Raw genomic sequence first — 23,315 nt, 5'->3', positions numbered from 1 at the left:
TAGAAGTTGAGAAGTCGGTATCGTCACGCCGCTGCACCTCGGATAGCACGTTTAGCCATCTGTCCAGCAGAGCTATTATGTAACTTAGTGTACCATTCAAATAATAAGTCACTACATAGTTATTTCAACGAAATGATCTTTAAACTAACGTAGTAGTTAACATTAAATGGCAGTGATTTTTTCGTTTTACGATCATCTAACATGATTATCTCAACGAAATCATGTAAATAACGGTTTTTCGTTGAAATAATCTTACTAATTTCTACTACTACTTCTATATTACTGCCACTCTAAATTAAATTAAGACACTTATGCCATTTCGTTGAAAATACGATGTCAGATGATTGCATAAACGAAAATATGATGAAAAAAGTTGTGACTCATTATTTGAACGAGAGAAATAATAATTATCACTAATATCACATAGTGATCATTGTCCTGAACTGGTGATGAACCAACGGCAGCGTGGTATAAACAGCAGCGTGGTGTGGTATAGGCTGATAATGATGCAACACAACCTACCAACGTAGTAGTAGTAACCAAAGTAGATATACAAAAAACCTTGTATAAAAGTGTGACTGCGCTAGAACATTCGGGGGCCGGTGAGATAGGGCGCCGTATACATTTACGAGCACATTCTTCGCGCGATTAGCCGATAAACACGCCCGACGGCGAGTGGCGCTCGGACACCGCGTTATCCGAATTTACGACAGCATTTGACGGCGGGACGATTTACTTAAGATCCTATATAACTATTAACAACTCGGAAAAGGTCAGAATGGTGTGCCGTTGTGTGGGAATGTTAGTATTTATCGGACCACAAGTTACACTGTTGTATTGCCTTTTTATCCCCGACGTAAAAATGGATGTTTAACCGCTGTGCGTCTGTGCTCTGTGGCACCGTAGTAACTGGTAGTTTAATGGGTGAACTGATTTGAATACCATTTATATGGTTAAAAGCTGGTTTTAAATCTGTTACATCAAAATCGATTCAACCATTTACAAAATATATTGGTTAAAGTGGAAAGAACACTCAGAAATATCTTCAAATATTCCTAAGTGGGGTATTAGGTAATATTAATGTCAAATGTGTACTATATAAACTGTAAGTACTTACTTACATGAAATATGAAATTAAAAGACATATTATAGCTAATACCCTTATAAAAAATATCTAGCGCTAATATCCCAAAGGATTAGCAAACTGAAGTGGCAGTGGGCGGGCCATATCTATCGTAGAACAGATGGCTGCTGGGGCAGACGTGTTCTGGAGTGGAGACCGCGTACCAGCAAACGCAGTGTAGGACGCTCTCCAGCTAGATGGTCCGACGACATCAAGAAGGTAGTGGGAAGTGGCTGGATGAGGAAGGCGGAGGATCATGTGTGGTGGTGCGCTCTCGGAAAGGCTCATGTCCAGCAGTGGACGAATACAGGCTGTTGATGAATATCCTAAAAATATGTAAGTGTAGATATAATTACTTCAATTGCTATTACTGATATAATGCTGTTAGTAAACTGGGTAGCTCTTTCCAGATTAGCTTATCTGGAAAACTCCTTAAAAGTCAACAAAGGCAGTCAAGACATGTATTCACTTCCATATTATCCTGAATACTTCACTCGAACTGTCAGATCCAGTAATCGTCAAAGCAAGCATCAGTTAAGAGGATAACAGTAATTACATGATGTGAACTAAACGGAGCGTTTGCTTATAGCACAATAGCGTAGCCGGCAGTGCACGCGGCGGTAATTGGTCGCATTAATAATGATCGACATTAGAACAATGCGGTTAGGTGTATTGCTTGTGTGGACATTGATGCGCTTATTAGAACCGACTTTGATAGTAAGTTAAACGGACTGTTACGGACTCGTTACACACCGTTTTTCACTCCGTTTCTATTCATAAGCCTTTGCTTGATAAATTTTCATATTGTATCTTGTTTGTTATAAGATTCTGTGAGCAAAAAAGTTTTTCTTCTATCTTCTTCTCGATACAAATTCTTTTGTTATTCGTTTATCTTTGTAACAGACTTCGTCCGTGGAAGTACCTAGTACCGCCATGCTTATTCCTGCTCTTTGTAACCATAGCTTGGCAACTTCGTTCGTAACACTCCCGATGGGCCACACGGGTCGGGGGACGTGTAGCGATGAATGAAAAACCGACGACTGATGCACCTCACTTCCCCGGACGCACGATTTCACACCCGCGCAGTTATCCCCTCGTCGCCCGCATATCATGGGAGTGTCATCAACGAACTTTCCAAAGTATATTCTAATTTTATATTTTTATGTAATTATTTATATTAATTTTATTCATTTTTGTTTTAAATATAAATTGTTGTATGGTAGAAACGGCCGAATACATTTCGATGTATGTGTTCTCAGCAAATAAAGAATATAACTATAGCTAAAATATATCCACCTGCTTGAAAATCGCTTTGTAACACCCATCACCGCGCCGATCTTAATTTAACTTAGATATAAAAGAAAAGTAGTTTCTTAAGCTAAAGTAAGTAATGTACGACTTAGTTTTTTTAAATAACTATATTATCTTACTTGTAGGCACATGCACTTATACTCGCGAACATGCACGCGAGTGTGTACACGGCTTTACGATTTCAGCTTCTATTTAGTTCCAAAGATTTCTTGAAGAAACGAGCGTGATATTTACAACCACTTCATTTGATTGCCACCATACATCTCGACCGTTAGTGTTCTTTGTTCTAAAGTTGTAGGAAAAACTAGTTTGAATCAAAAAGGAAAGGATATCCAGACGGAGTGCAGTGTGCCTGCAACAGCGTTACCGAGCGTAACTGAAAATAAGTGTTACTTAAAGAAATTTCAGTGCAGTTGCCTGGTAATCCATTGCACTTTGAATGTTTAGGGATGTCGTTTGCACCATGCGATCCGACCGCAATCGTATCGCATAGCATCATCATTAAGGAACGTACCCTGTACCCGCACTGCGTCACATAAATATAGTTTTAAGTATAATTTTAATTTTAATTATCAAGTATTCACGTCATTCAAGTCACCTGCCTCCGATTCCGGAAGCGTAGATTCGAATCCGGTCCGGGGCATGCACCTCCAACTTTTCAGTTGTGTGCATTTTAAGAAATTAACGTCACGTGTGGAAGAATTTTATCAATTGTCTGCGTGTGTGAACTCTGGCAATCCGCGTTGGGCCAGCGTGGTGGACTATTGGCCTAACATCTCTCATTTAGAGAGGAGACTCGAGCTCAGCAGTGAGCCGAATATGGGTTGACAATGATGATAATGATGATGATAGGCCCACTATAGACTCAGGCCTTTCTCCGTACAGAAGAGGGGATAATTATACAGGTTAAAGACCCACCACGTTGCTACAATGCGGCATAAGAGATAGAGAAAACTATTTGTTTCCTTATGTTTGTCATAAATGTTTTATGTAAATCATACATAGCATAGACTGATCGAAGACTTTCGTCTTCAAGCACTGAGGAATTTCAGACGAAAAGATGTCGCGGTGTTTCCCGAACGCTGCCCAGCCAAGCTGGATTCGATCAGTGCGTGTTTTCAGTGATGACATACGGATCCGAGACTTGGTCGCTAACTATGGGCCTTATTATAAGGCTCAAAGTCACTCAGCGGGCGATGGAGCGAGCTATGCTTGGAGTTTCTCTGCGTGATCGAATCAGGAATGAGGAGATCCGCAGACGAACCAGAGTCACTGACATAGCTCAGCGAGTCGCGAAGCTGAAGTGGCAATGGGCGGGCCACATAGTTCGAAGAGCCGATGGACGTTGGGGTCCCAAGGTGCTGGAATGGCGATCCCGCACCGGAAAGCGCAGTGTTGTGCGACCCCTCACTAGGTGGACCGAGGATATCAAGCGGGTTGCAGGGAGCCGCTGGATGGTGGGGGCTCGAGATCGTTGTGTTTGGAGGTCCATGCAAGAGGCCTTTGTCCAGCAGTGGACGTCTATCGGCTGATAAGGTAAGGTAAGGTAAGGTTACCAGACGACTAGCTTAAGCCATAAAGAAATAGATCCAAAATGTATCTTTCATAGAGATTTGCCTCGGAGTGCAGCGATCCTATATTACTGACAACAATAATTAGTACATAAAATAGCTTAATGATAGTTGAGCGCTTGGTCGTTGGTTCAGTCGTGAAGTGTAAATATGTTTGGCGGTGCACGAATCTCTTTATTTATGGCTAAACTGCGGAGCGAGCATTTTTGTAAGAACTTACAAAGTTGCAAGTTGCGCCGTGAAGCTGCTCCGACTTGCTCAGACTCGCCCCGCACTATATCTCCAGATACACCTCGTGTGTATTAGAGTCGCCTTATTTCTCTAAGTGGATGTTGTAACTTTATCAACATTTTTGCCAGTTTAAATGAGCTATACATTTTCTTTTTAACTGCCAACGTAAGATTTTGGAGTGTCGTAAGGTTAACGTGTTTATCTGTGTGTTACGACCGGGGCCGGCCCGTCCATGCGGCGAACGGAGCAGTCGCTCCAGGCGCCAAATCCTAGAGAGCGCCTACATGATAATCCTAGTCAACTGTAGACGGTACTGCGCCTGATTTTCAATTGGTCACCGCAGAGTATGGTCGGGATCTTCGCGTTCCATTCTTACTATACACTCATAATTTGGTACAGGTATTTTTATATTATTAGGAGCAAACGGGAGAGGCACCATAATTGGATCTCGCTCCGTTTTAAAATTTACTTCGGGCCGGCGCTGGTTACGACATAACTTTTAAACACTACATAAGTTCTTAAGCTGCGCTTTTTATATCCGTGCTTTTAAGGGAAAGAATCGAATACAAGAGAAGGTTCTTAGCTTTTAAATATATGATACGGATTCGAAAGGGCAAGTCGGAGATATCGGTGTATATTTTTATAGTTGTTAGAATTGAATTTGTGATACAAAATATTAGTTTTAACATAGCACGAGTAACAGCACCAACTTTCCATCACCAAGCTATTACTAAGAATTTATTGGAAGAAAGGAAAATTCAGTATTACAAAAGCTCTGTGTCGCTTGCTAATTATTTCCATTCCACGTTCGAAATTTAAAACACATAGATTGAAATAATGTTCGCTTAAGCGAAACCCGTACAAGCGGCAATCTCGCTGAATTGATCCGCGCGCCGCTCGGCGGAGAACAACAACAGTAATCCAATCCCACATTTACGGAATGAGGGTATTAATAAAACACGCGGGACAAAAACAGGGCAGCGGGCCCTTCACACCGATCATTGATACAATTGATACAAGGATACATATTTGAAAATTAACAAGCAAAGGATTGTAAAAATAAATAGACTCCAGAGCATAGCGAGGGAACTATAATGAAATATTTATGCAGCTGTGTGGAACACATTTTTATTTGACAAAACTCCTTACAAGCGAATCAAATTAATACTCTTGGAGGCCTATTTGTAGGTATCTATAACTAAAAAGTAACATCTTTTTCCTGTTATACTGGTCTGTTACACTCCTAATAAAAGAGAAAAATTCAGGATTTACAGTGCGAGTTCGATGTCAAATTCTCAACTCTCTAACGACCAATTTCTATCAATAATATCGGGGAATGACAACTTATAAATGGGAAAAGTAGGACTTATACAAACGTAGCTCGGTCACCCAGATATAACAAGGCAAGCATCACATCTCGGCGCGCGTATCTCGGACGCGGTATGTCGCTGTTCCACACCGTGCTCGAGCTTAACGGCCCGTACCATGCGAATATTTTATTTCAATAAGGAAAACAATCGCGCCGAGGTGGAAACAATACGCTAGCTCTGTGGTAGAGTGCCATTGGAACTTTAGTTTACAGGACAGTTACTGACAATGCGTTTTTTACCATTTGCACTACGTATCATCGCCACCATTATCAACCCATTAAGTGTTCATTTACACGAGCGGCAGCTGCTAGCGACGACTGCAGTCGATTGCCGTCGCCAGCCGCCGAGACGTCGCTGACTGCAGTCGACTGTGGTCGTCGGTAGAGTTGCCGCTCGTGTAAATGATCCTTAAGAGACACGGGTCTCCTGTTAGAGTGAGAAAGAATCCATTATTAGTTCACCAAGCGAGAATAATTTGGTACAAGTAAACTTTGCACACTTATTTCAACTTTACATTATAAATCTCAGGCTTGCATATTTCTCTAACTTATAATAATAAATAATAAAGCCTTTTATTTCCCGAAATATATACAGTTATTAACAAATACATTACAATAATTTAAAAAAATAAAAGTAGGTACACATTAAAATTCAAACTACACTATAACTATAGAATGTCTCTTATTTCAGTGTACCTTACGGCAAAGGCCTCCTCCAACTCCTTCCACTGTTTTCTGTCTGCCGCTATCCTCATCCAAAGAGGTCCTAAAGTCATTTTTAGGTCATCCTCCCATCTTTTTGTTTTCCGACCTCGGCTCCTAGCACCATCCCTTGGATACCAAACTGTCACCTGTTTGCTCCATTTTTCTTTTGTGCAGCGGAGCATATGTCCAGTCCATCTCCATTTCTGTTGATCAATACGTGTCAGTACGTTTGTTAGTTTAGTGTTATGCCTGATATCTGTACTTCTGACTTTGTCCATTAATTTCAAACCTAGCATACTTCTTTCCATGCTTTTCTGACATCTTGCTAGTTTGTCCCTGAGGTGTTTTGTCAAAGCCCAGGTTTCGCACCCATAGGTAATGCATGGTAGGATACAGGTATCGAAAGTCTTTTTCTTTATCTTAATGCCCAGTTCCTTACTTTTCATTATTTCCTTTAAGGTCCAATACTTTTTCCACCCAGTCGCTATTCTTTTGTCTATTTCTTTCTGCATTTGGTCATTTGGCGATATTATCTGGCCTAGATACACATATTCATCTACGTATTCGAGTTTCTGTCCGTTGATGGTTATGTCTATGGGTATTGAGTTAGTCATCATTTTAGTTTTGCTCATGTTAGTTTCTAGGCCTACTTCTCTACTTCTGTCTACTAAGGTTTGAATCATGGATTGCAGTTTCATTGGGTCCTCTTCCAATACAACCAGGTCGTCCGCAAATCTTAGGTGAGATAATCGTGCTCCGTTTATGTTTAGCCCCAGATGTCCCCATTCAATTTTTCTCTAACTTAATAATAGAATTTGAACTTCCATGAGTATTTTCTGTGATATTAAAATGTGAAAATAAAACCGGCCAAGTACGGCGCAGTGTATGGCCCCGTAGTAGTATAGTGTAGGCCCTTATAATGCAAAAATACTGATAGGAATATACAATCATACACTATGAGATATACGAGACAAAAATCATCCTCACCTTACGATTTCATTTTACGATTTTGTTCACATTTTCAATGTTCATACTCAAGTAAAAGAGTTCCTAGTGGACTACAGAACTCTAAAAACCGGTTCGAATCTATACGGAGCCATTGTAAACTAAGCCTTGAATTAAACTAACTTTGAGCTTTTTAAACAACTCGAGTTCGAGCTTATAGCAAAAAATTTATTTAAAATACGATAACTAAAAATAATTAGAGGTCTAGGTCTAGGATCGGTCTCAGACTTCCAGAACGATACTTAAAACGCTATCACGACTTCTTCAGCCACCGGCAATCAATGCCCTTCAGACCGAAACGCACGCTACAGCAGCAACAATAAACATGTAGACATCCTGAATATGCTAGTCATTAAGAGTCTTACTAATGCTAAAATAATTTTCAACAGTCATAAGATATATCTGTCAGATACAATGAAAAAAATTAAAGAAGAAAAAAAATAATCCTCAATTATGACGAAGCGTGGTCAACCCACTTTGGGAGAGTTCCCCCCAATTTATGATGCGGAGCTCTAGTGTATAATTTTTGCATGAGCTCGTATTCTCGTTCCGCGGGTTGGAAACAAGGGCGCGCTGTTTATGGATACGGGATCAGGGTGGACGGGCCCTGGACCTTTACTATTCATAGGATATTCTTTTAGGACTCCCTAATGGTAAAACGGAGCTTTCATAGGATTACTTACGACTTTAGAGTTCAAAATATGAATGGATTATGAAATATTGAGTTGTTTTATTTTGACAACAACTTTTGCTGAGAAATAATTGGTAAAATATTTTTCAAAATCAGTTCATTACATCCAGTTCATTACATCCAGAGATTAGAGATTACAATACCACAATTTTACCACTTAATAATATTAGTATAGATTAACGAATAGTGAATATCTTGTACGAATAAAAGACATTCTCGAAGTTTGAAACCTTTCGCTGTGAAGTGGTCCTCGGTTTCATTAGAAGTTGAGGAATGTAAACATTTGGAACAGTTTTATCGGGTGACTTGAAACACATTACGAACTCAATCTGACTCCGACAGTGGAGGAGCGCGTTCCTCACGATTCCGACGTGGATGACTCTTGAGCAGTTTCAAATGTTACGTAGTGCAAGACAAAGGCAACTACGAGTAAATAACTTATAATATCATTATTTGTTCGTCCATCTACAAAGATTTCTAACTATAGGCCTCATAAGAAGACTCAGAGTCGCACTGCGGGCGATAGAACGAGCTGTGCTAGGAGTATCACTGCGTGATCGAATCTGAAATGAGGAGATCCGCAGAAGAACCAAAGTCACCGACATAGCTCAACGTGTCGCGAACCTGAAGTGGCAATGGGCGGGGTACATAGTTCGAAGAGCCGATGGCCCCAAGCTTAATTAAAATTCTGCTTACTGCTGGTTAATTACATTTACATTTATCATTACGTACATATTTCCTAATTAATTAACAGCTTGTCCTTTGACATAGGCCTCCCCTATCGATCTTAACTTTTCTCTATCTCTCGCTATTCTAATCCATTTGGGACCTACGACCTTCTTTAAAATCATCCTGCCAACGTTTCACTTTCCTTTATTTCTCCTGCCATTCCTAGGATTCCATTCTGAAATGGCCTTTAATTTTTGACAATCATACTCTATCTTTTCTCCTAACTCCCTGTTTTGGCATACATTTAATTTATTTTTCCCATGTTTGGTAGTCATACGTTAAACATGGCAAAATATAGGCATTGCATATGCCTACTTATTTATTTATTGCTAAATCATGAATAAATTTCAACAGTATTTACATTTATTAAACAAGACAATACGTTCAACATTATTCGTCATCACATAATGTGTTATTAATGTTTTACAGTATTATGAAATTGGAGATACATTATTAAAGTATGGTAACCAGTCATCTAGTTGATTATAACACGACTCGCCAGCGTCCTATTACTTGAACCACATCACGTGTCTAGGACCTGGACTTATTATGCGGAGGGTAGTGAATACCGGGGAATCAATATTCTCTGTTTTGAAATGTCAAAACAAAAACGCTTCCAGTGTTTGTACACGTAAAATACTACGCAACGGATTTTGATGATCCAATAATAGATTGAATGATTCAAAAGAAAGTTAACTTATGCTAAAGCTTAGAATTTTGTGTTGCAGAGTTTCCACGTGATTCTGAATAAATATGAAACTGTTTTTTTTCATTGAGAATAGACTTGCGCTTAACTACAATCACGCCTAGTGGAAAGCAATGATGAGATCTAGAATGAAGCACACTTACTTAGTTACTTACACTTACAATAGAAGATGCCTATTCACACTTGCCTTGAAGGTGCACAAATCGTATGTGTTAGGAAACACAGAAGACCGAAGCCGGAAGGGCATTACATTAGAAAAGTCGGTGCGAAACGTTTCGTGCGCGTCGACTGGACATCAACAACAAAAGGATGCCAATTTTCACGTCTCGCAGTTCTGTGGTAGAATGGGGGTGGAGCGATAGATAGATAAGTTCCTATCACTCTTCGAACTCTCCGAAGTATATATGTTGTTGAAGTCTTTGCAGTTTCGTTCAAATCAGAGATTCACCACCAATGATACGTTTTGTGCGACGATTAACTGAGTCTAATGCAGCGATATTTAGCAGACCCACACCAATAGGTAACTGTATGTTCTAACCTGTGTCCTATATCATAGGGTAAGAAGCTGTTTGTAAGTGAGATACCACTTAACCTTATTTATTTTATTAATCGATGGCAACGCATATAAAATTATAACACAAATACAATATTTTTTTTAAATATTAATTATAATGTTCTCGTTACCCTACTCGATAACCTCTAATTACTGGGTACAACCAGTGGGTGGATTAAACCTATAGACTTTTCGATCATTACCGTCGAGCTGTTGAGGCTTCATTTTTTGAATCACACTATCAATAGAATGTTGAGAAAGACAACCAGCTAGGTATAAAGCATCGATCTACGATTGAACTAGACCCGTCAGAGTATATTTTTATCAGGCAGGCTTGCGTCAGCAAGGAGCGATGGCTTGCCAACCAGTAAATGCGTTCGGCGCGACAGAACTACCCATTGCAAGCAATGTCATTGTATCAATTCGAATGCTGAAAGAAGGATGGGCTAGAAGCAGGTGTTATTTTACGCCTTTACGACCGTATAATTTTTATTTTCTATAAACTAAAGTTAGCAGATTTACAAAGTAAGCAAACATAAATTCTCTAAAAAGTATATCGAGAGCATCTGCCAGTAAATAAATAAAAGTCCAAAACTCTTTGTCCATTATTCCAAATTGCGATGAACGATACGTCACGAGTCCGCTGCTCGGGAGCGGGTCTATGTTTAGAGCCGAATTCGGGGCTCATAGAATATTCTAGTGCTTCAGTGTGGATGTAATGGGGTTATCTAGTACGAATATATTCATTATAATTGGAGCAAAAGCGACTTTTCAGTTGTAGTTTTGACCTTTCTCAGATTTAGCAAAAAATGATGTTTTTTTCGTGATTGTCATGAATTCCTGTTTAAGGAAAGTCTAACAAAATAAGAATAGATCGTTAGTTGACGTATACTCATATTATGTCAGTTATTTTAGCAGAAACTTTCAGCGATGCTACCAGTCGGCAGATGAAGAACGGTGATAATTTTAACACTAAGTAGTTAGACTTAGAGTCTTATTTCTGTGTGCAACAGTATATCGACTAGTAAATGGTAAATGGCATAACAAAAGTACATAGCACAGAACATGAATTTCTTGTTCTGGGGAACATCGAGGAACTTGTGTTAGATTAACTATATTTTCTCAGCAAAGTAATAACTCATTATACAATTGGATTCTTTTCAGAAGCTGGTACAATCAAAACTGTTTGGTACAGTAAAATACCCTCCTCCTCTGGTACAGCTTAACCTCTTTTTTGTCAGGAACTAATGAGTCGCCCCCTCCACACAACGGCCCACCCCCTCCCACAGGCGAGCGATCTAATTAATTTCGCCACAAAGCCCTTACACGGTGTTCTTACCAAAAATACAATTAATTTGCCACAGCCACTTGCCAGAACGCGTTGGTACATATACAATACCATACAAATTATAAAGGTGCACTTACACGCTCCAATCTAGCTAATTTTGGTCAATTATGACATTAAAGTTGCTTCATGAAGCACCATAGCGTCTTAGGAACATGAATCAAAATACATTACTACTCGTAAGAAACTTACATTAGAAATTTACCTTTATAAATAAGCTTGTGTCTACTTTTTGTAGTTACAAAATGGCTGGCAAAAATGTATGTCAATTTATTCAATACAAGAAAAATTTTTGAATTGTCCATATTCCAATTTTTTTTCTTCAAAATGTATAATATATGCCTACTTGCCTAAATTTACTAATCTAAATATTTATAACTTGTTATTTTAAAAAAAATACAAATTTTTTTTTGCCAAAATTTAAATCTTACATGTACCAACTTTTATTTGTTTATATACCTACCTTCCTAGGAATATTTTGACAAAACCGATCCGCCGTTCAGTAATTTGTCCACTAATAAAATCACTAGCTTTGAACAAAAGTGATAAAATTTTAACAAATGGTTAGCCTGATCAGCCTTTCACAAAGTGGAGGTTAATGTTATTATAATTTATTAAAAACATTATAAATTAGAGCAACATTTAAATTATCACAAATGTTTTAAATTTAAATTATTACTTATTATTGGATAGATTGCCCCATGAAAATGCCTCGAATTGGTGTTATTGTTGTATTATTAATGTTAATTTAGAGTTCGTTAACCAGGCCAATGACAACTGTCTGGTTTTTATCACACATGCCACATTTCAGGCACCTTCAGTCTTCCTATACTTTAACTAACTTTAGACCGCGACTTGCGATGATGTAGTTTTGACAATTAATTATATCTCGAATATTTTTTTTCGGGAACAGCTTTTTCTGGAAATATTGTATAGTGTTCTTCTTACAATACTTTCCTGTAGCCCTGTTGGGTGATCCGTTGAGACCTACGTCACTACCCAACTTCACTTTCAAACGCAAATATTTTTACTTACTAAAATGAAAGCATTCGTGGCTTGGAGCTATTGCTTGAATTTGAAATACATAAATATTATCTGATAGAGTTATAATAATTCTGCTAAGTTTGCTACTTAAGATCTCAGAGGATGTTATTGAAGAAAGTATACCCATATTGCATGCCCTCCTTTTCTTTGTTGTAGGTTTTCTAGTTAACATCATCAGAAGGTTTCTTCTACCATTTAACATAAAAAAAATTACCTTCCATATGGTGTGATAAAAATGCGATATCTAATTCATTTGAATACAAAGTACGAACATACATCGTTACTTGTTACGTTATTGCAAAACTAATTCGACATATTGAAGATAATTATTTAGTTACTGAATAATTTTATTGATTAATACTTATTGGATTATATTCAGTATAAAATAAATTGCTCGCTTTTGTACAAAGCAGTAGCGGGAAGGTTTGTTGTCAAAATGATAATAATAAATACAGGTAAGGAATTTTAATATATTTTTAAGAACCGATTAATCTTGTATTAGTAAATAAACTTTCCTGCAAAGCGTGCTTACATGATTAATGCAGTTTTTTTTATAATATTTCCTTAATTTATATTTTATATTTTTTTGTTATTCAATACTTATTTTGTAAATTATATTATTTTATTAACACACCTATATAAGAGGTCAATGCATCCCCATTGTCAAATTAGCGTCAATCTATTCAAACTCATTCAGGATTGTTGGAGTTTAAATGAAACAAAGAGTTTTTAGTAGGTGCTCAATAACATTGTCAATTTCTTCTATAGATAAAATAATGTATGTAATTATCGTTACAATTGCAGCTTCACTTGCATTAACGTTACTGCACGCCGCACTGGCAAGCTGCGGCGACTTCGACGTCAAGAGGCCGGCGGTCCAACCGGCCGTCTGCGCCTGCGAGTACAACTACGAGCCCGTCTGCGGCGACGACGGCGTCACCTACATCAACAAATGCGTGCTCGAATGCTACAACGCTAACGCCGCTAAGAAGGGCAAGCCACCGGTGGCCGTATGCGAGGACGGGTCTACGTGCACGGACTGCGTGTGCCAGCCGATATATCTCCCGGTGTGCAGCGTAGACGGGAAGACGTACCCCAACGAGTGCGAGCTGTCGTGCGAGAACTACAGACGCTTGAAGTCGGACAAGCCTCTGGTGTACCTGGCGTACCGCGCCGAGTGCCTCGGCCCCTGCTGCGACTGCTCCACCGTAGCGTCCCCCGTGTGCGGCTGCGACGACGTCCTGTACAGGAACCTGTGCGAGCTGGAGTGCGCCAACAAAAACGCCTTGGCACAAGGGCTGCCGGCGATAGAGTTCCAGAACGCCGGGGCTTGTTTAGAGGGCTGTCAGTGTCCCGATGTCAAAGCTCCAGTTTGCGGTACCGACGGCGTCGAGTACGCTAATTTATGCCAAATGGCGTGCCAGAACAGAAAGAAGACGTGCTCCTTGAGTCCGCCCATCAAACCGGCGCCCAAAGACGTGTGCCTGCCGTGCGTGTGCCCAGCGAAATACGACCCCGTGTGCGGCAGCGACAGGGAGAACGAGCCGAGGACGTTCCCGAACATGTGCGAGTTGAACTGCGAAGCGAAACGCACGCGAAACCCGGAGCTGATGGTCATAGGTTTCGGCGCGTGCCCGAACTGTTACTGCACGAACGAGTACATCCCCGTCTGCGGCACCGACTGCAAGACCTACCGGAACGAGTGCGAACTGCGGTGCGCCAACGACTGTCGCTCCAAGCAGGACGACCCCATCAGCATGTTCCACTACGGCGCGTGCGTGGTGATGGACTGCGACTGCCGGGAGTGCTCCAGGGAGTACCAGCCCGTGTGCGGCTCCGACGGCGTCACGTACTGGAACCTCGAGTGGCTGAACTGCAACAGCGGCTGCAGCAAGAAAAACTACGGCAAACCAATAATGATGGTGTCCAAAGGCGCGTGCAGAGTCTGAGTCAACAATTACCTAATGAAAAAATTTGATTTGTTCATCTTGGACTAAAATCTGACTCAACACTTTGTCGGAATATTAAAAGCTTATCTTTATTTTGTATACTATATCATTAAAAACTATACTAAGTACCTACGATGGACATTTTAATAACAAAGTCAATATATATTATGCAAACGCATGAACTAAATGTTGCACAGGTCCTTTTCGCAACCGATTTTATTCTAACTTTTAACTACGAGTACATCATGACGTAACTACGTTCGATAACATCTTTTTTTTTATTCTTTATACACCTGGAGGAGTATGATAATCCACACCCCTTTCGGTTTCTAAACGACCGGAACACTAAATCGCTTGGCGGTATATCGAAGCCTCCCACCAGCCAAACCTGGACCAATTAAGATAACTTCAATCGGTCCAACCGAAGATTGATTCCAGGACCTCCGTGTAAATCCACTGCGCATACTGTATAGAACGAGATGGTCAAATAAAATCCGGTATCTTGAACTTAACTTTATTGGTGGTAATTACATATAAGCACAGAATATATAAGTAACAAACAGAGACGCGTCTAACGGTGCCCACTTAATAGGCCAGAATAATACTATCAATTTATGACTTGCAAAAAATACAAAAAACCCCTGTCCAGAGCCTTTACGCTGACAAGCAACTACGTGATTGCTTCATAATTTAAAACAGGCGTTTCGATCGCAGACACATACCACACCGCCACCGAGGCCGTCGAAAGAAAAATATCTATTCAAAAAGAACATTTCGTATCACACAGCGTAATGACTCCACATTCGATACTTTATACACAAGTATTTGTCGAAACCAGACCACTATCTCTAAATTTTGGCACCATATTTGTCATCTTACTATTCAGAATTCTATAGCCTATACTTTTGTATCTACCGTGCTGCTCTCCTGCACAATATATTTACCTTTATAATTTACAATAAACTGGAGCAGCGTGGTGGGTCTAAAATATCCCCTATCCTATAAGAAGAAAGGCCTGGGCCGTTCATATAGGCTCTTAATGATGATAGCTGACCAGAGCTATACATACTTGAGAAACAATCTCGAAACAATAAATAGTAAAACCACCAACCACCAGATTAAGTTAGTATGCACAGAGCTGGCTACAGATACAACAGTTCATTGTGAAGGCTGGGCCCATTCAAGGCGCTCACAAAGGGTCAGTATTACAGAAGCATGCTGTCGCGGAGCGGCCCCAGGCTGTGACCTGCCTGTCCGTCTGTTGTTAACTTATGTGAACTGGGCCTTTACCCTTCTGCAGTGTGTACATTTTGAAGGAGGTCAAGTAATGACAAGTACCTGTTGTTATCGTATACTAAAATTATAAAGAATTTAAAATTTGTGGTGTATTAGGGGTAGGTAAACTGATTTTGAAAACGATTTTACCACGTTAAAGTTCAAGGTTTTTTGTGGGTGTCACAGACTAGGTATATTTTACCCCCGTATTCTCACAGGAACGGGAATTACGCATGTGAACGTCGTTTAGTCTATACTAATATTATAAATGCGAAAGTAAGTCTGTCTGTCTGTTACCTTTTCACGGATAAGCCAGTGAATCGATTTAGATGAAATTTGTTATAGAGATAAATTGTACCTTGCAGTGAGTAGGTACTCTTTATCCTGAAAGAAACCATGGTCCCATAGGGAATTTAAAAAACAGATACAGCCTAAATCTTGAGATTTTTGATGCGGTTTTCAGCATAAGAAGGAGGTGAATTTTGTTTGTCTGCAGTCTGCTAGGTATAAATGAATTGTTTAAGCCACTGTAATATTCATACAAAGCATATATACACTATAGGAATATTCATAAACGCCTAAAATTAAAAAATAGCTAATTTCAAAACGAACGAAATTGATGTGCAAATAATTACCAACGCCTTCGGAAGAACAATTTATAGATCGTTGAGTTGAGTGGTGTTTCAACTTTCGAGGTAAGCATAAGGGAGGAGATTATTGAGATAGCTTCTCATACATTTTAATACATATATTAATAAACTGTGTAGTTAGCTAAGCACCGAGTGATTCTTAAGTAGGTGGTAAAATAATTTACTTAAATAGGTAAGTACCTTCTAAAATAATATTTCGTAGAGTTTCATTAATTACTTCGTATTTTTTGTTGTTATGAGCACATGGTTCAAAGATATAGAACCAGGTACGAGATAGACGAGATAGCCCAGTGGATATGACTTCTGCCTCCGATTCCGGAGGGTGTGGGTTTGAATCCGGACCAGGTCATGCACCTCCAACTTTTGTGTGTTCAACTCCAACATTTAAGGAAAAACATCGTGAGGAAACCTGCATACCAGAGAATTTTCTTAATTCTGTCTGAAGTCTGTCAATCTGCAATTTGCCAGCGTGGTGGACTATTGGCCTAAACCCCTCTCATTATGAGAGGAGACTCGAGGTCAGTAGTGAGCCGTATATGCGTTGATAATGATGATGATGATGATTCCAAGGTGCTTAAATGGCGACCCCGCAAGAGGCAGGTCATTGTTGGTCGACCCCACACTAGGTGAACCGAAACTCTCTTAAATGTTATTCATAAACATTAAGTATCTTAGTCTTAAATTTCACAAGAACCTACAAATTTAAATTAGCGAACAACCTAGGCATTTCTTTGGATTTCTTCTATGCATGATGAGATCAGTCACACTTTGTTGTTGAACCAAAATATATAAATAAATAATTAAATTATAGCCTATGTTACTTCCTGATAATGTAGTTTTTTTATAGGTGAAAGAATTTTTTAAATCAGTGCAGTAGTTTTGAGTTTAATCGTTACATACATAAATACAAATCATTCTTCTCTAAAATGCTAGTATAGGTAGATTGAGTTCCTTATTCAACACGAAAACTCACAAACAATAGTATTCCTAAGTTGATGGCATACACGTAGGTATATAGTTGTCGGTTTATAAAGATCAACAATAACTGGATGAATCATACAGGATACAGGTTCAAAAATTATAGCAACAACAAACATAAATTCCCATTAAACATTTTAAAGAACATTAAAGCCAATGAAATCAAATGAAACCAACTAATTCCAACACCGCAGCGACAGAGTTCGTGAATAATTCAAAGTTAAGGCAAACTTGGGGGAACGCGACATTTACAGGCCAGGGCCAGCTCGCGACACAAACTTGGCCGAATGAAACAAATTTAATTACAGATTGGTGGAAGGCCGTGTTACAGTACCTGAAAACTTGTTAATTACATTCTAGAGAGGATCTGGCAAGTTTTAAATCGCCCGCGGCCCGCGCTTTTCGTTAATTCTCAAAGGCAACCTACTACAACTTCGAATTGAATTAGGTACGAGATCGTTTTTGAATTCTTAAGTTCTAGCCAAATAGACCTACAAAGTCGTGAAAACTCTAAGACTGTACTTCCAAGTAATTTAATGACTGAAAACTGAAGTTTGTTATTCTGTTGGTTCCAATGTTTATAAACGAATTAATTCACAGAATTTTGAATCGCTAGCATAAAGCTACTCCTAGATTCGTCGCTCGCTAGATTCTTCGCCCCACCTAGTGAGGGGTCGACCAACACTAAGCATTAGGGTGTGGGGTTGCTATTTCAGCACCTATGTGCTCCGCCCATAATAATGTTTTTACAAATCAAAATTTTTACAAAACAAACATGAATAACAATAACGAAGACATGGTCTTTAAATGGAAGAACATCACTAGTCTACTCTAGAGCATAAGTAAATAGTAGTAAAATTAAATCAGATAGAAATGTTTATAGAATTATTGTTTCAACTTTAATGAATTTTAGCTAACATAACTGCAAATATAATTTCATGCTCACTTACTTTTATATTCAACGTGTAACGACAGTATTGTTCTGTAGTTCCGTCTTATTATTTATACATACAGTGCTATTCACCAGGTTATCGATATAAATTATGAATTAACTAATTAAAATAATATGATGAAAGGTGTTGGATAAGTATCAAAAACGACTATGGAAACACAAAAATATCGTGAAGTACTTCTAGCCAATTGTAAATTATTATATTCTAAGTAAATTATATTTCTTAAAATATAACTACCACATGTAGGTATGCCCTGAATGTAAACCCTTAACAGAATATAGTTATTTAAATAATAGCAAATCTTGATAAATAATTAAAGAAACAAATCAACTATGTGTACAGTGATTAAAATAATAATTGCAATGGTCGTTGTGTTGGGAGAAGAGGTCCAGGAGTCCGTAACAACTGAAGCTGTGGTGGAAGTGGACTATTCGGAGCTGGTCGGCGAGGCTGAGACACACAAGCACGACATACTCAGGTTTCTGAACGAAAGCCGCGTGCAGCAGAAGTATAGGACGTTGTTTAAACATTTACTATATAAGTTGGGTAGGTAAATCCTTTATTTTAAAAATAGAACAAAGTAAAACAAAACTTTAAAGTTATGAAAATCACCGTAAGGTTTTATGGAAAACGTTTGTATTTTTTTCAGAAACTACACAATCTAACAGACGAGGTAAACGGTTTTTTTAATAATTTCTCCAAGTAATTTTACATTTACACACGATTTTCATTCTCAGGCATTATATTATAGCCTCTGCTTAGAATTAATTAAATTAAAACAAATTAAATTTTGTTCACCACTATTCAGTATTTCATATTGACTCGCAGACAGATGAATAAATAGACAAGTAATAATATGTTTCATGTAATCGAAGCTTAGACGATTGGCTTAGACAAGACTTGATAGCACAATAGATATGACCTCGATTCAAAGTAGGCGTAGGTTCAAATCCGATCCGTAGCATGTACCTCCAACTTAATTATCACGTGTCTCAAACGGTAAAGGAAAAATATTGTAAGGAAACTGCATAAAAGCTACGTGTGTAAAGTTTGCCAACCAATCGGCGTTGGGCCAGCGTGGCGGACTAGCCCCTGGCATTCTTAGAGGAGTCTCGTGCTCAACAGTGAGCCGACTTAGGGTTGGTAATGATGAATCGAAGCTTTCTAGCTGTCTAATTACTTCTCTGTCTACGTTCATAAATACTAGTTTGTATAATGAACCAGTTACAGGCTCGACGCGGCGCATCGTGCTGGGCGTGAACACGTCCATAGCGGCGGTGCCGTGGCAGGTGTCGCTGCGAGAGAAGACCTACCCCATCTGCGGCGGGTCTGTCCTCACCGCGCTGTGGCTGCTCACTGCGGCGCATTGCCTGCTCAGGTTACTATATTTATTTACTAGTGGAAGTCCGCGACTTGGTTCGTCCCTTCGAATAAAAAAAGTCTAAACAAGGTACATATGTATATGTCACCTTTGAGTCTACGTATCATAAACAAACGAAGTTTCACAGTCCAACTTATTACTTAGGTACAAGTCTCTGAGAATAATAATTTACTTAATTGGTCAATGAAGATGATCATTATTCGTATAAGTTTAGACTTAGACTAATAATGATCCCGCAGACCAGGCAGCAGATCTTGTTGTAAAATAAAAAAAAAGATTATATTAGTAAACCTACGAGTCAGCTACGTAGACAGTTGTGCAATATCTTCGACCTTGATTAGCAACTCGGTTTCGAATCGCTGATTAAAAAATAAATATACTTGTTTATTATTATATTCATTTGATCTAAATTCTAAATGAATTGTACTGAATTGCTACAAATCAATGCAAAACTTGAAATTGGAAATACTATAGAAACACCCATTTAGTAAGCCAATAAACTAAATAATTATGTTGTAAGTATCAAACCAGAGAATAGTCGTTATAATGGAAGGAAAACTATGGAATACAATTCTAAGAAAGGCGTATTCTGCAAGCAAAATTTGCAATTCACTTAACCATGAAACAAAATCAAAAACAGTGCTTCTTCCTTTTGATAACAACTTATATTAAAAAACATTATTTATTCACGCCGCCTGTATCTCTCTTAATATAATTATAAACAACGCTTTTCTACCGTGACAAAGCCAAATCTACTTCCTGAACTAGGTTATCTAAACCAAGTACTAAGCTACCTAAACTACAAAAATGCTAAGTCCATAAACGTCCGCATCTTCCACTGCCCATTGTTTCACTATTCGCTATCGGTAATTCAAAGGCCGCCGCACATCCCCGTAGCTCGCTACGTGAATTGCAGCCTTCCACAATATCAATTTATCCTCGAGGGGCGAATAGTATTTTTTTCGATGCAAAACAGCGATCGCCTCCACGGAGAGATACACGCCGTATATCTCCCGCTCGATGTCGGTGGGCCCGCTCTTTACGAGGGCACTAAAGAAATTTATTATCACATACTTGGAAAACGATACGTTTTCCCCAAATAGTGGGCTTGTTTCCAGAGAATGGGACTTCTCGGGGATATTGAAGACATCTGTTTCTTTTTTTTTTGTCCCCTGTCAGTTGTGCGTCGAATTGATTGATCGACGGATTTTATGGAATTGTTTTTAACAACGTACTCGTAATTCGTTATATAATTGACTGCCTCGTTGGTTCAGTGGTCAGCCTATCTGGCTTCGGATCACGAGGTCCTGGGTTCGAGTCCTAGGCCGAGCTGTGGAGTTGAGCTTTCCAGTAAAAAATAGCATGGAATGGGCAAGTTGATTAGTACCTCGAGCCTCATAGAGAACGTTAAGCCGTCGGTCAACATTACCATCTGATAGTGATCGTGAAATCAAAATCATCATCTTCATCACATCATCTTATCACTGATAATTAATAATTAATTATCGTGTTTTACTGGAGCGTCATGTAGATCAATTATTAACGGATAAACTTCTGAATATAATACCAAACCAGACCTTAATTTTTTGCGCTGAGAAATGCTTTTTCGCATCCCGCCCGGAGAGTAGGTACCAAATCAGTCCTGAGTCAATCCATACTAATATTATAAATGCGAAAGTAAGTCTGTTTGTTTGTTACCTTTTCTCCACTGGATCGATTAGGATGAAATTTTAAATTTCCGATATAACAAATTGATCCCAGAACTTAACAGTTTTAATACAAGGCCTTTCCGTTCTACTTACAGACCCAAAGCAAGTGAGCTCAGCGTTCGGCTCGGTTCATCATGGAAAACGCACGGAGGAGAAATGTATGACGTCAAAGAGTCTTATGTACATCCGAAGTATCTGAGGAACACCAAAGTGAACGATGCTGGTCTGGTCAGGCTGTACTCTCCTCTCCGCTTCTCGCCGAGGATTCTGCCGATCAGGATGGTGGCGAAAGGAGCGCGAGTGCCGGCAAACCAAGCAGCTATTGTATCTGGTTGGGGAAAATTGAGAGTACGTATTTTTAATACCGTCTTCTTTAATCCATTCTTAATCTAAAACTTTGGGTAGTCCTTTTTAACCTAAATTACTTCACAATGGGTGTAAATTCTTTCAATCAAATTATTTATGAAGAATACATTTAATTTAAGTAATATAAACAATCCTGAAAAGTCATGTTTGTCTGTCTGTAGTGACTCTACTACTGGTTCGGGATAAGGTAGAATCTACTGAAAAGAGCCGACAATAAACTCTATAGACTTGGCTATCTTTGAAACTTATCCCTCTGTTTTAAGTTTTATTTTAGAGCCCTGAACCACCAAGGTTAAATCTATAAGATCCAAGGTAGTTAATCATTTATTTTTTAACAGGAGGGTGGTCCCAGTGCGACTTTTCTGCAGTCCTCGACGATTAGGACCATTGCTATGAAGCTTTGCCTTAACTCCGGCCTTGACCGGAACCCCATAGATCCCGCCTCCATGTTCTGCGCGGGCTCATTCAACCAACCTTCGCCTGATGCTTGTCAGGTATACAAAATACCATAAATCCATATTCATTCTATGCATATGCAAACTTCAAGCTTTCTTACGGATTGAACTTAGCTTATTAAAGGCACCACTCATCATCCATAGGTGTTTAACAATCTCTCTGGTATTGTTGTGAGTTTTGTGGTACTTACCAGAGAGATCCTGAGTTCGATTCCCACCTCGGGTCATTTTAGGTTTTTATATTTCCTAAATTGGCTCAGTTCTGGTCTGGTGGTGGGCATCGGCCGTGGCTAGTTTTCACTCTCCCGGCAAAGACGTGCTACCAAGCCATTTCATGTTCCGGTACACTGCCGCGTAGAAACCATCAGAGTTAGGAGTAGGTGCTTATGGGCACCTACTCCTAAAGAACAAACAAACAATCATATCTTTCCTCTTGATAATATATTACTATAAATACGATGTTTTTTGCTCGCAGGGAGACAGTGGCGGGCCCATAGTGAGTGAGGGCGAACTCATCGGCGTGGTGTCGTGGGGGCTGGGCTGCGCGCGCGGCAACTTCCCTGGCGTGTACACGCGACTCGCGCACCCGCTCGTCTGGGACTGGGTGCACGCGCACGTCGCGCGCGACCCCGACCCGAACACCACGCTGTGATATAGTGAGCGGCGTGTACACGCGACTCGCGTACCCGCTCGTCGTCGCGACACACACACGTCGCGCGCGACTAATCCAATTAAAATTAAAAATATATATATATATATATTTGATATCCTCTGTGCTGGCCACTGCATCATGTGACACATCAAATGAAAGAGCTTGTTATTATGAGGATTTCAAATATATTTTTTTTAAATTTCAATTGGTTTAGTCCAGTACATTCGGAGAAAACAGACAGACATTAAAATGTGCGTGAGTGATATTATAATGGTTCCGTTTTTGTACTACGTACGTTCGATACCCTACATATTATATGATGTATAGTACTGGCGCTGCAGGCGAGGACAAATACTTTCTTACGGGCAAAGAATGAAATACCAATGTTTGTCGCCGCATGCAGCAACAAAAAGAATTTAGTCAGAACTTTAAAGATATTGAGATACTTGTTTTTCTCTTTTCAGTTCATTACGCTTAGGGAGTCGGGTTTTTTGTTTTTATAATAATATTTTTTTTGCTTTTGAATTGCCGAAGGGATATTCCTTTTTTTTTTAGCTTTCGCTG

General features: G+C 39.3%; 2 protein-coding genes across 2 annotated transcripts; both read left to right on the top strand.

Annotated features, from left to right (window-relative positions):
- Window positions 1–13,159: 13,159 nt before the first annotated feature.
- LOC112050221 (serine protease inhibitor dipetalogastin-like) lies at window positions 13,160–14,959 on the top strand. The gene has a single exon (XM_024088436.2). It carries the CDS (start codon window positions 13,160–13,162, stop codon window positions 14,330–14,332), a length of 1,173 nt encoding a protein of 390 aa, XP_023944204.2. The 3' UTR covers window positions 14,333–14,959.
- Window positions 14,960–18,397: 3,438 nt separating this feature from the next.
- LOC112050235 (trypsin beta-like) lies at window positions 18,398–23,286 on the top strand. The gene is made up of 5 exons (XM_052882208.1): window positions 18,398–18,734; window positions 19,224–19,566; window positions 21,374–21,626; window positions 21,983–22,138; window positions 22,575–23,286. Exons 1-5 carry the CDS (start codon window positions 18,521–18,523, stop codon window positions 22,749–22,751), a joined length of 1,143 nt encoding a protein of 380 aa, XP_052738168.1. The 5' UTR covers window positions 18,398–18,520; the 3' UTR covers window positions 22,752–23,286.
- Window positions 23,287–23,315: the final 29 nt, after the last annotated feature.

Source organism: Bicyclus anynana, chromosome 6 (genome assembly GCF_947172395.1).
Source record: "Bicyclus anynana chromosome 6, ilBicAnyn1.1, whole genome shotgun sequence".
Classification (NCBI taxonomy): domain Eukaryota; kingdom Metazoa; phylum Arthropoda; class Insecta; order Lepidoptera; family Nymphalidae; genus Bicyclus; species Bicyclus anynana.
Note: the sequence above shows the minus strand (reverse complement) of the source record. Positions and strands in the feature narration are given on the sequence as shown.

What these genes read in the sequence shown, in the direction of transcription:
- LOC112050221 (XM_024088436.2), top strand. Translation starts at nt 13,160, where the DNA reads ATGTATGTAATTATCGTTACAATTGCAGCTTCACTTGCATTAACGTTA.
- LOC112050235 (XM_052882208.1), top strand. Translation starts at nt 18,521, where the DNA reads ATGTGTACAGTGATTAAAATAATAATTGCAATGGTCGTTGTGTTGGGA. An exon ending in GCGGCGCATTGCCTGCTCAG is followed by an intron (nt 19,567 to 21,373) that starts GTTACTATATTT and finishes TTCTACTTACAG; the next exon opens with ACCCAAAGCAAGTGAGCTCA. An exon ending in CTTCGCCTGATGCTTGTCAG is followed by an intron (nt 22,139 to 22,574) that starts GTATACAAAATA and finishes TTTTGCTCGCAG; the next exon opens with GGAGACAGTGGCGGGCCCAT.